The sequence below is a fragment of the Chelon labrosus genome (assembly GCF_963514085.1).
Source record: "Chelon labrosus genome assembly, chromosome: 3".
In the NCBI taxonomy this organism is placed as follows: Eukaryota; Metazoa; Chordata; class Actinopteri; order Mugiliformes; family Mugilidae; genus Chelon; species Chelon labrosus.
In genome coordinates, this window is record NC_140339.1 from 14877955 (window position 1) to 14893181 (window position 15227).

The following is a 15227-nucleotide window of genomic DNA, read 5'->3' on the forward strand; positions in this document are numbered from 1 at the left end:
CTGGAACGAGCCTGATCCACAGAGGACCCTCGCCTCAACCCATAGGATGCGAAGGACCCCACTAATTCTGTTGCTAGACACCACAGGACACCCTCAGAAGACCCATGTCCATTCTCTGATGAGTCACAACTGTTTTGGAGGCACAAGGGAGACCTACACAATATTAGGAAGGTGATCATAATGTTACGCCTGATCGGTGTATATAAATGTGACTGGCTAGTTTTTACATAATACAAATCCTGTAAGGTGTGAAGTTTATTTTGGCATACATGGAGTATAAAAACCCTGTTATTATTACTTAAACGTTGTATTTTCTATACACACACACTCACTGAGTTTTTTAACTGTGTTTTCAAGCATGATTTTCCTTTTGTGTACGGTAACTGGTTAAGTCTTTGTTGCCTGAAATAGCTGCAGTCTTCGAGCACACAAAGAAACAAACTTGCAGAGTTTAAAAATGATCCTCACAACATGACCTGGTTTGTCGTGTGGTGAGCTGAGAAGAAAGACGTGATGATGGATGTGGGTGGGAGGCAAACAGTGGCAGACGAGAACACCCATAGGCACAAATTTTGTGTTTTTAAACCAAGAAAATAATAAGAAAGGCAGAATGACAGATGGAGGAGTCTGCAAATTAGCAGCTGGACTTTCTTTGTTCACTGAGGGAGATGAGGATTAAGTCTGATTCTAAAACTGTCACAGTTTCCATTGTTGTTTTTGTCCCAATAACCGGTGAAAAGGCTTTTGTGTGCAGGTTGGTACCTGTCTTCCTCATCAAGGTTATGTCCTGGTTCTTTTCAGACCTTCTGTCATCCTGTTTTCCTCATCTACCCTCAACTGCTTTTAGGATTAATGCTATTAATATTTCAATCAATAATTCACTGGTGCCCTTTCTGTGTCTCCATTTAAGTCCGCGTTCTTCCATCACGCCTGATTTTGTTGCTTTGCTCTCTTATCTAGTCCCTTTTCCTCTGAGAGAAATTGTATCAAGAACCAGCTGACATTCACTGTAATGAATGCAGCTACAAATTGAATCAGCGCCGTGTTTTTTCAGTCGGCCACATACGAAAAGAATCTGTCTTTTATGTAGGCTAATAGACTGGATGGTTACCTAAATCTTTCATAATACATGGTCTCTCTTTCATGGACATAATCTATAAATATATATTCATAGACAGAGAGGGAGTGGAAATGAAGAGATGAGATGAAGCAAAACAAAGAAAGCAAGAGAGAGAGAGACGAGAGCGGAAACTGTGTGTGTGAGAGAGGAAGAGCAGAGAAAACACAGGAGACTAAATCCTCTTTCCCCGCTGACTTTAATCTCTCCCCGGGCTGAGCCTGGCTGTTCGGGCCTTACAGCAGCTGTCAGTCAAGACGAGTGACAGGCAGCAGGGCCACAGGTGGGGGATGGGAACGGCTGGACCTTCTATTATGTCAACGCCACAGTAGAGGTGTGTGTGTCTGTGTGTGTTTGCCTATGAAACATGGTGAGCATGTCAAAGAGGAAGTGACTTTCAGAAGGGGAAGGGTTGACGTGGTGGGAGGAGGGAGAGCAAATCTGACATGAAGTGATGAGGAGTTTTTGTGGTCTTCAGCGTGAAGTGGACTGATCTAAAGCTGACTGAAGCGATGTACATTAAAATGTGTTGTACAGAACTGTCATTATTGCAAGATCATGATATATATACCTGACACTGCAGCTTTGTCCATTGTGCTTGTGTTCTCAGTAGCTGGTCCGTCTCTGTGCTGCTGTATTTTAGTTGTACACTGTTTTGTTTTTCATATTCAGGAAGTTGATTTGCTCTCATCAGTATACAAATGAACTACAATATGTTTAGTTTTTATGCATCATAGTGTGATATTGGCAAAACTGTCGTCAAATCTGAAACAACCCGGAGAAGGTGAGATGCCTTAAAAGCAGGGTGTTTTGGTGAATCTAAATGAAGGCGTTTAACAGCTTCACATCAATAGGTTCCTCTCTAAATTTGGGTTACTGTGACAGTGCGTCTGTGGGACACTATGCAAGAGTACACAGCTGTAACTGAGCGGAGCTTGTCAAGCTAATATACAGCACACAACTCACTTACCTTGTGAGTCACTGTTCTATATTATAACTCACAAAAAAAGTAAAAGCAGATAACTGGGAACTTCTTTGTGCAAATACATTTTTTATTTATTTTTTTGTGGTTGTGGTTATGAGCAGATATTGTAGAAAGCTAGTGTACAGCTTAACTTTTTATCCTGACAAGGGATACCCCTGCACGAAGCCAAGCCCAGTTTTATTTGGTTTACAGCTACCAAAACTAAACCAAAACCAAATGTTAAAGAACGTATGTTTTATGATGCTGGTCTAAGCAGAAATGTGATTGAGTATTTGTTGTGACTGCGTTAATGTTTAAATTAAGCTATACTCCATTTCTTTTGCTTTTTTGCGATAAGAGACAACATACTTTAAGTTTGTTTTACTGTTATTTCTTTTCCATAACAAAGAATGCTTACCTTTTGTGTTGTAAAAGATCATTTAAGGGATAAATTGAAGGCGGGTATTTTATCATTTTCCTTTTCCTGAGAGCTAATCAACTGCCAAACACATAGGCCTACATTGGATTGATTTGGAGGTTTATTGCACTTATGACAGTTGCACAGTGAACAGGAGAATAGAAGCCAGATAAGAAAAGTAAATCCTAAACTTTCACCTCTCTGACTTCCATGAGTCTTACATTTTTTTCTTTACAGCTAATGGTTGGATCACAATAAAAATGGGATTCATGGTTGTCAGACGTTGAATCAGAATTCAAAGGACTGTCACGTTTATTATTGTCGAAGATATTGTGGATAGCAGCAATCTGAGCTAACAGCAGCTAATCTGGATGTAAACGGATGTAGGGTAACTGTATCTTCAGCAGCCAAGGACTAAGTCAAACTGAGAGTCAGTTTTTGTTTTAGCTGGAGGTGTTTGTAAATGTACTCAGACATGTTTCTGTTCAGTTTGCTTTGCTTCGCATGTTTCGAACATGCGTCAGTGGGACATTAATACAGTTGCTATTGACAACGACCACGGCAATGCTGTCGACAAGTGGGCATGAAGTGAGCACGACCGTGGACATGATAGTTCTTGGTTCTTTGCCACATGGAAACTTCAAATCTGTGGAGCAGAGAGACAGTGTGGCACGAATAAATCGACGTATTTCCTCAAAATACTAAAACGCCGCGCTAGAAACTGACACGGTTTTACAACTCTATCCTTAAGCAACTTTTTGTCAATTAAAAAAAAAAGGTAAAATCTGTGAAAAGGCTGTTTTTTATGCTCACAAAACATTCCTTCCCAGTTGTTCTCTTTCATAACATTAACCTTATCACACCTTAGCTTCCCCTGTAACGTTGCTGATCTGTGAATTCGTGTTTATTCTGCAGTCGCACTCAGCCGAGTGGCTAAAATGTAAAATGTCAACATAAATATTTTAAAGTGCAACTGTGTCCCAGGCAGAGCAGACAAACACACACACATAGAGAGAAGGAACAGGAAAGAGGGAGGCAAGCACTTTGAAAAGAGGCTTCAGTTTTTTTTTTTTCTCCCTCCACTCCATCCCTTTTCCCGGCACGTGTTCAATTATTAACCGCCGTTACGACTCCGCAGGGATGGAGGTAGAGTCAGACGGACAGACAGAGGCAGGGCAGAACAAGGAGATACTTTATCATCCAGCTACATCCAGCTGTGCCTCGAACTGACCTTGTGTACATTCACCTCAAAGACGATGTGACGGGGTCTGATTGATAGATGCTGAGATGCTGCGGATGAGCAGAAACATTTTAGGTCTTAAATTCTGCAAGTTACCAGCAAGTTAAGAGCTGAAGCATCACCCTGCTTTTGCAGCGCACATTTGTTCCGTTTTAAATCATGTGTAAACCTCGTTTTTAAAATGTTATTCTGCAGTGGCAGGCTAATAAAAATCCTCCACCTCGGTGCCTGATGGACTCCAACAGCCAGCGGTCCCTGAGTCCCTTTGCTGCACTGTATGTTGCAGTAGATTAGATTACATAAAGCTTTAATGATCCCCGAGCTGAGAGCTGCCGGCTGGTTAAATTTATATCAGCGACAAGCCACATTAGAGCAAAAACTCTTCAACAAGATTTGTGCAATAGAAACAAAAACTTATTAGACTCGCAAATGAGATCTGATTGGACCAGATCCGATTATTTGTCTCCTTAAAGGATTAATTGGTCTGAGAGCCAGCGGCGGGGTGAAGGGAGGAAGAGAAGGAGGGAAAGAGACAGAGGAGGAGACTGAGCTGGTCTTCTCGTCGCCGTTGTCCCGACCAGCAGCAGCAGCAGGACGTCGCTCTGTCAGACTGCAGACTAACAGTCGCATACATTTTTCATGCTGCTACTGTGCACGGCTGTATGAACCTACTGCGCTGGCTGAGCATCACAGCAACAAAAATAGATCCATGTCCCTGTCCTGATACACTGCGGGGGAGGTTCAGGGTTAACAGGTTTGAGTTTTGAACTCAGAGCATCTGTAGCAGCAGTCCTAGAGCACAGTGTTCTTGTAAAAGCATGTTGTGAGTGTCCATTCTTGGTGTTTGTGCTTGTGAGGTAAAAATCTTGACTTTAACCTCAGCTACTACTCTGTAGCTGAGGTTATCTTTCAATCGTAAAACTTTACTTCTACTCATGGGTGACGGCCTGTTCGTGTGCCGTCGTCACAGGCGGAACATTTTTGTACTTTTCCTTGCATTTCCTGTCTAAGTGTGGAATTAGTTTTGTCACATTTTAATGTTAGGTCGGCTGCAGAGTAAGACAGCTTCTGATTTTATTACAAACAAGTGCTACACTAGGACACAAGAGAGATGTGCATCTACAGTATATCCCAAATGATGTTATGTCCCCTCCCGGGATAAAGAAAGTATCTATCTATCTGTGTATCATGGCCACTCATAGAGCAACTGTAAACACTTTGATTTCCACCCTGGCAATATCACAAATCCCCCAAATCCTTTCCTTTCCATTATAGCCCCTCCCTTCTCCTGCATTTATGATGCATAAATATACTGATTTGTGTTCCTTCAGTGGAGTTGTAGGCGGCTACAGATGCAGATCAGGAAACAGATACTTCAGTCTATGCCGCAGTAAATGGCTTTTCTAAAAAAAAAACTAAGGCAAAGTGTAACCTCCTTCTCTCTTTCTTCTTTCCAGTTTTTCTTGCTTGAGGTCAAAGTTCAACAGTCATCATGGCGGACGAAGCAGACATGCGCAATGAGCTGGCCGACCTGCAGACACGTGCAGACCAGATAGCTGATGAGGTAAAGCAGAAGATGCACACACATATATATATATATACACTTGTTGAAGTGCATTTGATTAACAGTACAGAGTCTCTTTCAAAGTGAAAATAGTAGTTTTGTCTTGGTGCCATACGATCCTGTACTTGCAAATCTATTAATTGTTCAATTTGTAACTCAGGTATCAACACGGCATTTACTACATGATGAAGCAGACAAACTGTGAGGCAAAAATGTGGTCGGCAGTGTAAAAAAAGCTTTTCTGTGACATGCCAGTTATAATTTGACATTTCAAAATGACCTGTTCTCACAAATGTATCTCCGAAGCCTCCGGGCTGACACACACAGCTGCTCTAATGTGACCATCCCTTGTTTTAGCGGTTGCTTCTTTAAGTCTCTTTCATCAAGACTGTGCTTTTTTTGGATAAGGAAGAACTTTGGCCTTTTTAATGAGTTGAGTCGGGCTCAGGAAGAGAAGATAATTCTCTGCAGCGGAATAATAGAGCAGCTCAAATGGCCTTATTAAACATTCATGAGGAGATAATGCAAGTCCACGAGGCACCACTGATGGGATGGGAGGAAGAGAGAAATAAGGAAGGCTGGATGGATTGAGCAACGTGGGGCGAGATTACCAAGGAGAATGAGTGAAATATGGATTAGGGATGAAAGTTTAAGAATAGAGTTTCGAAGGATTCTGCAGAGTTAGTAAACAAAAGGTAGAAATCACATAAATTATCAGGCGAGGAATAATCAGGGCTAATGACTGGACTGAGTATCGTTCATCGGTCTGTCTGCATTATCTGAATATCTCATATTAGCTGGTTTCTGTTCTAATTCGTCCACCTGTAGACTTGTTTTTCAGAGTTCATGTTACCTACACCTACATCTTGTACTGTGTCTGTATTTTCTCTCCTCTGAACTCTCGGCTCATCATTTGCTCTCTCTCTCTCTCTCTCTCCCCCTCTCTCTCTACAGTCCCTGGAGAGCACTCGGCGTATGCTGGCTCTGGTTGAAGAGGTGAGTGCACTGATTCAGTGACATACTGTACGTCACACTAAAAGTCACGACAAAGAGGGAACGAGCGAGGCTGAGCAATTATTTGCCTTGGTCTTTTCATTTGTTGACATTTACCATTGCTCTCCTCACACACACACACACACACACACACACACACACACACACACACACACACACACACACCTTCCGTTTGCTTCTGTTTTGTGTGTGAGGTAGTTTCATTTGTGCAAGTCCAGACTCCACTCTGATCTATATGTGCCTCTATAACAGAACCAGTAATCCAGGTGCGCATACACACAGTTGTGTGTGTGTGGGGTACTCGGCAGGTAGGTTGTTCCTCTTTGGATTTAGTTTGTATCAGTCTCCATCTTAATGTAATCCGACACTGACTCCATGATGTTGAGATCAAGACTCTGTGGTGTCCAAACCTTCTGTTTCAGGGCTCCATGTTCTTTCTTGTTACTAAAGATAGTCCTTTATGACTCTGGACGCATGAATTTGGGACCAGTCAGACACCACAAGAGTCTAAACATATAAAGTGCCTCAAACATTTTTCTCAGCACTCTATATTTCACTGATTTTATCTTTAAATGTACCCTAACAGTATATAATGCAGGAGCTTTACTTAATCACAAAAATGGAGTACAACAACCAAATCTACATGTGGCATGTTAGCTGCACATTGCGTCAGCATGCCAAGAAAAGTTAGCATTGAGTTAGCTGATGACACTGAACATGTTACGTTCCCACAGCAGCAGAGACATGGTACCACTCTAACCCTTGCACAAGCCACAGTGTCTTAATGAGACAAAGCCACGAGGGACAGAGCGAGACCCGGGGCTGACCCAAATAGCGGCCTTCTCTCCAGACGAGACTTTTCATTGACAGTTCCTGAACATCTGACCTTTGAAGATAATGCCATGGGAATGCCATTTATTTGTTTCAACTGCTGCAAGGTTGGAAAATGCCCTGAGGTTTATTAGTGCAGAGTGTGATTATCCCAGACTCTGGTCTCAAGTTGTAAACCAGTGAAATACTCAGAAGCAAACAGCTACTGTGTCGTTTGACTATATGCTCACTTAGCATATCTCCAGAGAAATTAGCTCAGTATAGACTGTAATGAAAGCACTGAGGCAGGATGGATTATGGATGAGAGTCAACGTGTTTATATCATACAAATGTCTTATGATTTATTCAGATTTATGACCAGCTATAATTTTAATATTTCTTATTTTATTAGGCATGACAGTGATTGTGTTTTGGACCACACCGTGCATATTTCCCTCATGTGGGGAATCGTAAGCACGTGCTAGTAGTCCTCATGACCTCTGAGCTCAAAGGGCTTATAGTGAGGCTTAAACTAATTCAATAAGTGAGAGCAGTCAAACCACACTCGTCCTGGGGTCCATCTTAATCTTGGTCTGAATCTGCGCCCATACATATTCTCCAAAACCACATCCTCTGAATACACGTCTCTGAGAAGTTTCAGCTCTGTGCTGCGCTCTTCTGAAAAGTATCGAAGGCCAATGTTTGTATTTAGAGTCATTCTGATCTGATATTTGTTCATCAGTACACCCTCCTGTCTATGTGTCAATCAGTTGTTTCCAGTCGTTAAGCATAAGAAGCATGCAGACATCCATAATACACCTGTGACAAGACAAAATGTCTGCTCTTAAGAAAAGTCTATTGATAATGCATTGGTATTCTTAAAATCGCACATTTTGAAGATTTACTCTATCTGTCCATCATCGATTACCGCTTATCCTTTGAAGGTCCCGGGGGGTTCGTACCTATCCCAGCGGACACCGGGTGAGAGGGGCAATACATCTTGGACAGGTCGCCAGTCTGTCAGAGGACTAACACAACCATTCTCAGTCACATGCACACCTACGGCCTCTGTAGAATCACTGGTTAACTTAACAAGCATGTCTTTGGACTGTGGGAGGAAGCCAGAACCATCTCGGTCTGAGGTTACAGTGTTAACCACTGCACCACCGTCTCTGTAGATTAATTCTACATTTATTTGAAAATGAATTTAGATTATTATTTGCAGAGCATAACTGAAGATAAACCACTGTTCCATTAACCTTGTAGCGTGAATTCAACCCTACCTTCTTTCTTTTCGGGGACTTTTCTGTGACATGATTCCTGATTAATCCCATCCATATTCTTAATACTATGCAGCTATAAATCTTACTCTCTCACCATCGTGATTAATAAATCCTACTCTGCTTTGGACTTAGTAGTCGCTTTGTTCAACTCATCAATCTAATTCCCAATTATAAAATCCATGCAGAACTTACTGCCTCTCCTTTATTTCCTGTGTTTGGCCGTCCTGTGCACTTCATGTCCTCTCCATTTGATATGCAGTATGTTATACAGTACACATGTATTTATTACTGATGAACAAAAGCTTATCACACTGTTCCTAGAAACACAAACCCACTTTTTATCACAATTCTGGCCATTAACAAAGCAGACCTTTTGCATGTCTGATTCTAGCACTTAGTGAATTACCTAATATTTCCACGTCTCATGCCAATGTGACCCGTACTCAAGACCAGTGTGAAGGTAGTGGGAAATGTCCGGGTGAATTTCTTTGCTTCAACTCCCTGACACGTCTACGGTGGTGCTCAGCTCCCTCACAAATGAACTGACTGAAAGTCACAGGGACAAAGTCAGCTGGATCTATAAGCAGTATAAAATTTTAATTGAGCCACCACTAATGTGGCTGACTAATTGTACCATTATCTTGATGTATGGCACGTGATGTCACACAGTGCAGTGGAGGTAGAGGCCGGCATGTGTGTTTAAGAGGACAGGTCTGAAATGGAGAAATGCTGTCGGTCGTGGGCTGTGAGCAGAGGAAAACGTAGTGACCTTAATGTATAGTGTTGATCCAGCATGGCCACCCTTCGTTTTCATTTAGTTTTTGTCCACAAATTAGTTATTTACGTAGCAAAAATGGCAAATATTTGTTCAGTCATATGTACATGCATCAGCAGAATAATTCGAATCCAGTATCTAAAGTATATCAGCAGTGAGGAGACATGGTATAGTGATTTGTCTTATTGGAAAAGAATGTGCAATAAATCTGATGCATTATTGTGAAAAGGTTTTATCAGTGAAGATCAACAGATATTAAGGATTTTATGAAACCTGTTATCTTTGCTCCGGGGCGTGCAGGCAACAGAAATGAAACACTGCATGGTAGCTCCGAATGAAATGTGAAGAAAGCGGGCGAGGGAGACGGAAATGAACAAAAGAAAGTGAGACACAGAGATGAGCAGCAGAGAGACGAGAAATGAGATGAGGAGAGTGTGAAGGGCGCAGACGGAAAGGAATCTGTGATGGACATCAAGCAGATAGTCAGCAAATTATCTTGCGAAGCAGGAGTCGAGTTTCCTTCTCCACACGTGCTAATGTTTAAAGCCCATCCAAAGCATGCGTATGTGATCTGTGTAGGATAATGGTGCCAGGCTTGGATGGTTAGCAGCATTTTAAACCCAAGGGAAATTGTTCTTGTGGTTTTGGAGAAAATAATCTCGCACACTTTCAAGCTAAGAGTTGAATAAGAAGACTTACTACTCTCATCCGTGAATGGTTTGCAGCTATATGCAGCAGCCAGTTAGCCTAGCTTAGCACAGAAACTTGAAACAGGAGAACGTGCGAGATGTGCTCTGTCCAAAATAAACAAAAGAAATACATTATGTTATATCCGAGAGTTATGGTTTTACACAACATTATGCAGCTGTTGTAATTTCTTGGTAAGGAACTATAAAGAGTTTTTCTTTGTTTGACCTTTAGCTGCAGCAGGTGACGTGTTGGCACTCATGTTTAAATGACTGAATTAGAATAGATTCAGGAGACGTCGGAGTTCATATCAGAGTAAAAGATCAATACCACTTGCATTTAAACTTGAGAACTGTAGCTGATGCAGACCCACACTGAGCTTCTAAGAGACATTGTCAAATCACTTTACTGTAGACAACAAGGTTTGGATGCAGAACACACAAAAAATAAAGACATTTCTTCCTACCACATTAGTTAAGTGTGTGTGCTTAATCTAAACAACAAAGCTAAAAGAAAAGTCAGGACTTGTTTGAGTTTTCCTGGCTTAATTATTTCTTTTTTCCATGACGTTTCACCGCTCATCCAAGTTGTTCTGAGATCTGAAGAATCACGTGACTCATTATACCGTGACCTGGATAACCGAGAATCTTCACAGATGCGATGCACGTGCTTAAAAGTCTGCTTCACGAACAGCGCTGCAGTTAAGCATACAAAAGAAGAGCTAAGAAAGAAAGATTAATTCAGTTTAAAATATTCATCTCTGTTAATCTCTTGGATAGCACCTCGCAAAGATAAAATTAATTTGAGGGAAAATGCATAAACAGCATCAGGTGAGGTGATTAACAGCAATGTGTGAAAAGGACCTGAGAGCCTGTGTGCATGTGTTTATCTAGTCATGCAGAAAGAAGTGATGTCACCATACCCCACTATGCCAGTTGGCGTGGTCAGATATCCTGTCCTGTAGTTCTGAGGCCATGGCTGACTTGCATTTCTGTGATTTCTCATCATTCCTCTTGAGGAAAACAAGCAGGTCTCCCGCTGAATATATGCATGCAAACAAGAATGATGCATTTTATGGTTCCACTTATTTAAATAACTCTGTTATCTCCTCCTAATTTTGATTTGTAGTCATCCAGAGAAAATTCATCAACAGCAGTGAAACTTCACTAACACTGTCACAGATCTGAGGCCACTGGCTTTTTTTCCTCCAGTTTGTTTTAACTTAAATTAATATCAGTGGTACAGTTATCTGGCTTCAAGCACTGGTCCCCATTTATCACTGCTCCAAGAAGGTCACAGCACACTTTGATCAAAAATAACTGATGCGTGAAGTGAACGGGCATTGGACTTTAATGTCTGTCACGGGAGGCCTCAGGCTCACAAAGAGCAGAGCACTGTTGTTGGGTTGTGGCACGGTGGTTAATGTGGCTATTGTGTGCTCACTGAAGTGTGTTATTATGTGATGAAGTCCACGCACAGAGAAATAACGGCATATGAGCGGGCATGGATGTTCGGGTGCTACTGCTCGTGTGTCTGAACGTGTTGTGCCAAGTCTGTAAGCCAACTCAGTACTGGAGCTTTGTCAGCGAATCTCCTGGAGCAGCTCGCAGAACACAACACATATAGGACATGCTGTCTTGTGGACACGTTTATTTATTCCAAGATTCTGTGCTGGACCAGACATGAATAGCTTCGTGGTATTCTGAGATTTTTGGAGATGATGGATTTAAGTCCATTGCGGTATTCTTCTTAAACCGGCCTGTAGATACGTTCTCGATGAGCTGTACCAAAAGGTACCTCTCACACTAACTATATTAAATCATGTACACTATATTTTTGAGATCAGATTCTCATCTGAAACAATCATTTCTTTCGGCTGTTTTGTTTTATTTCCGTGCCTTTGCACCATTTACGGGTCAAATATAACGTATGAAATCTCATTTATTTGGACTGGTTACTTTAATAGTTTTCAGAAATATGCTTCTTTGCTTTCTTTCAGAAATACGGATGAGAATATAGATGCCATTCTCATTACTCTGTTAAATATGGACCAAGAGTAGTCAGCTATGTGATTAGCTCAGCTTAACACAAAGACCAAAAACAAGAGAAAGCAGCTCGACTGACTCAGTCCAAAGATTGGAGAAAAGCAAAAACTTTTCTCCAATCGACATCTTGAAAATTCACCAAGTTTCCATTTTCCATTTTATCTTAGAGGTATTGAGAGGTGTAGACCTCTTTAGAGAGCTTTGAAAACAACCAACTAACTGACACTCTTGTTTCCAGACTTTCTGCTCCTATATTTATATTTAGCACGTTGACATAAAAGCGACATCAATCTTACCGCAAGAAAATGTCAGACTGATTTCCGCTGTGCCGCCAAAGATCAGTTTCAAAAATGTGATTTCAAATTGTAATTTGACCCAGTTCTGCTGTTCTGACAACTCTGCTCTGTTCCTCTCTGTTGACCTTCACTCATCTGTCACATTTCTTCTTCTTTTTTTTCCCTTCACTTCTTTTCTTCGCTGTCACCTCTTTTTTCCGTCTGTCTGTCTGTTAGAGTAAAGATGCCGGCATCAGGACTCTGGTCATGTTGGATGAGCAGGGAGGTAAGTTGTCAGGGAGAGATCACTGAACAGTCTGTTTCACTTTAATCTGCTCCGCTCCTGATTCTCTCCCGTCGCAGTTGTAACACGGGAGGGTCGTCATCAGTGTGTCCAGTATAATGTTGTAGATTCTTGGACCAAATTACAACAGGAACATTGACCTTTGCAGATTTATAATGTTCAAACCAGGAGGGCCACACAATTCTTTGTGAGCTTCAGCCAAGTCTGAGCTAATCACAGTCAGAATCGTATTTTTTGCCATGTTTGTTCACATATACAAGAGATGTGTTTTGAGGTTTAGTGCAAGAAACATATGCATAAGACTAAGTAAGTAAGTAGCAATATAATAAAAATAATATATAAAATATAGAATAATATATAAAAAGTCAGGTAAAAGAAAGTCTGAAGAGTCTAACATGATTATACTGGATATTACTGTAAAGCTAGACTTCTGCTTTGCCTCCCACTACACCTATATGCTTATTTATCAGACAGATACAGACATAATGAGCCAATCTCAGTGATTATAGAGTATGTTTATCAGTGATGTGTTAAACCGTGGAACAAGGACACACAGCACATTTAAGTCTGCTCTTTTATACCCGGTTGGCACATGTCCAGGACTGACTGTTACTTTTACCCTTTATGAGGTGAAATAATGATAAATGTGACCCTTTAATGGCATACACACATACAACATTATCTCATTCTAGTTCTACCGTGATTTATAGCACGAACCACCTTAAAAATTAAAGGGTCGCTCTGCTGATTTTACCAGTTGTTTTATTTACTTTGTGACTCTGAAAGAGCTTTATCTATGTCTTGTGCACATGAGTTCAAACAAATTATTATCTTTCCTCCCCATATTTCCTCAATTTAGGAGATTTAGAGGCCAGAATAACTGAACATACTAAAGAAATGTCAGAAAAAATAAGCATTGTTTTATATTGTATAATAATATTCTTCCCCTTGCGATATCTCAGACTTAATAGTCACCTGAAGAGGACCTGATCCTCATGTTGGCATCCATCTAAATTACTAGAAAGTCTGTGTCAGGACGATCCTGTCACGTTTTGGTGGTGAGGTATGGCAAGGTGTGACCCAAACACAGGACACAAGGGAAGGCAGGAGCAGGAAACAAAATAACTTTAATGAAAACTTACTAACAGGGAACAAAAAGTGCTGCAGTTGAGTGGCAGGGTATCTAACAACACAAAATCCCCCCAAAAAACAAAACAAAAGCTAGACAAAAACTCAGGAAAACATGAAAGCATGATGAACTGAACTGAAACACAAAGAAACATCCACAGAGGTGAAAGATATTCATTCATTCATTCATTCTTCTGTAACCGCTTGTCCTGTAAAGGGTGGCAGGGGAGGGGCTGGGCCTATCCCATCTGTCATTGGGCAAGAGGCGGGGTACACCCTGGACAGGTCACCAGTCTATCACAGGGCTAACACAGACAGACAGACAAACATTCACACTCACACCTACGGCCAATTTAGAATCACCAATTAACCTAATGAGCTTGTCTCTGGGAGGAAGCCGGAGTATCTAGAGACAACCCACGCAGACACAGGGAGGACATGCAAACTCCACACAGAAAGGCCCAGTCTGCGGTGACAAAGGACAAAAGGAAAGGCAGGACTATATAAGCACACATGGGCAGGGGGCTGACGAGACACAGGTGAAATTAATGAGGGTGGAGCAACCAAGGAGAAACCAATCAAACAATCAAAGAGGGAGAACGGAAGAAGTAAAGCAGGACATGAAACACCAACGAAGAAGTTTACAAAACAAAAACAGGAAACAAAAAGAAACCGGTTACAACAACTACAAGATTATGACAGATCCAAGTCTTTGGAGCTCAGCCCATTTACGGGCTTATGAGTCAGTGTATCTCAGTCTCTGCTGCACTGATTTTAAACTACTCTTTTTAAAATAGGGCTCGGTGTGCTGACTGCCAGGTGGGACTGCACTAGGTAGCTTACGTAATTGACAAAAACATAGCATAAAACATTTAATATGACCTGTTTAGATATCTAAATAAATGACACATCTGATATAAATTTGATATAAGGGAAATTACATTTTACAACAGAAAATCATTGTGGCAGTACAATCAGTGACACATAATATGATGTTGCTTGTGTTCTCTCATAAATGAATACTGCCCACACATATTTTCTCCATCTTTTCAGATGGAAATAAGATATTTCACAAGTTTTTACGATGCTCCCCAATGAAGTAAATCGTTATTTCAAAATTTAATAAGAACATCGTGCTCCGACAGCGTAATGAATTCATGAATAGCGGCTGTGTTCATTATCGCTTGTGAATTAGTGATGGAACTCGAGAATGTTTAATGAAGGCAGCAAGACAAAGGTTTAGGAACGCCGTCCCATACCGTCACCTTCCACCACACCCTCAAATATGTGTTTCTCCAGAGCTGTTGCGTAAGGAGGAACATCTGATCAACATGTATTATTTTAGAGTGCAGAAGAGTAGCTGAATAGTCTGACCTCAGCTCACCTCTCCAGATTTACGACCACATTAATATTAAATGTAGTAAAGTCTAAATTAAATATTAGAAAGACAGAGGGGAACGGATATGCATAGTGGGACGAAGCCTCTAATGGCTGTCTTCTCTAGCAGGTTTTATTTTGAAAATCCTGTTTATAGCAAAAGACACAGGTTTGAGCCTTACAACGTTTAGAGTAAAGTGTCTGAAGACTTTACACCCACAATAAA

General features: G+C 41.1%; 1 protein-coding gene across 1 annotated transcript in view; it reads left to right on the plus strand.

The window, feature by feature from the left end:
* LOC311509342 (synaptosomal-associated protein 25-A-like) overlaps positions 1 to 15227 on the plus strand; it is a gene marked incomplete at its 3' end in the record, with an annotated part of 33231 nt that overhangs the window by 9176 nt on the left and 8828 nt on the right. Inside the window, exons 2-4 of the mRNA XM_084574491.1 lie at positions 5197 to 5303; positions 6258 to 6299; positions 12430 to 12478. Coding sequence (XP_084430617.1) covers positions 5232 to 5303; positions 6258 to 6299; positions 12430 to 12478 — 163 coding nt within the window. The 5' untranslated portion in view covers positions 5197 to 5231. The remainder of the gene's footprint in view (positions 1 to 5196; positions 5304 to 6257; positions 6300 to 12429; positions 12479 to 15227) is intronic.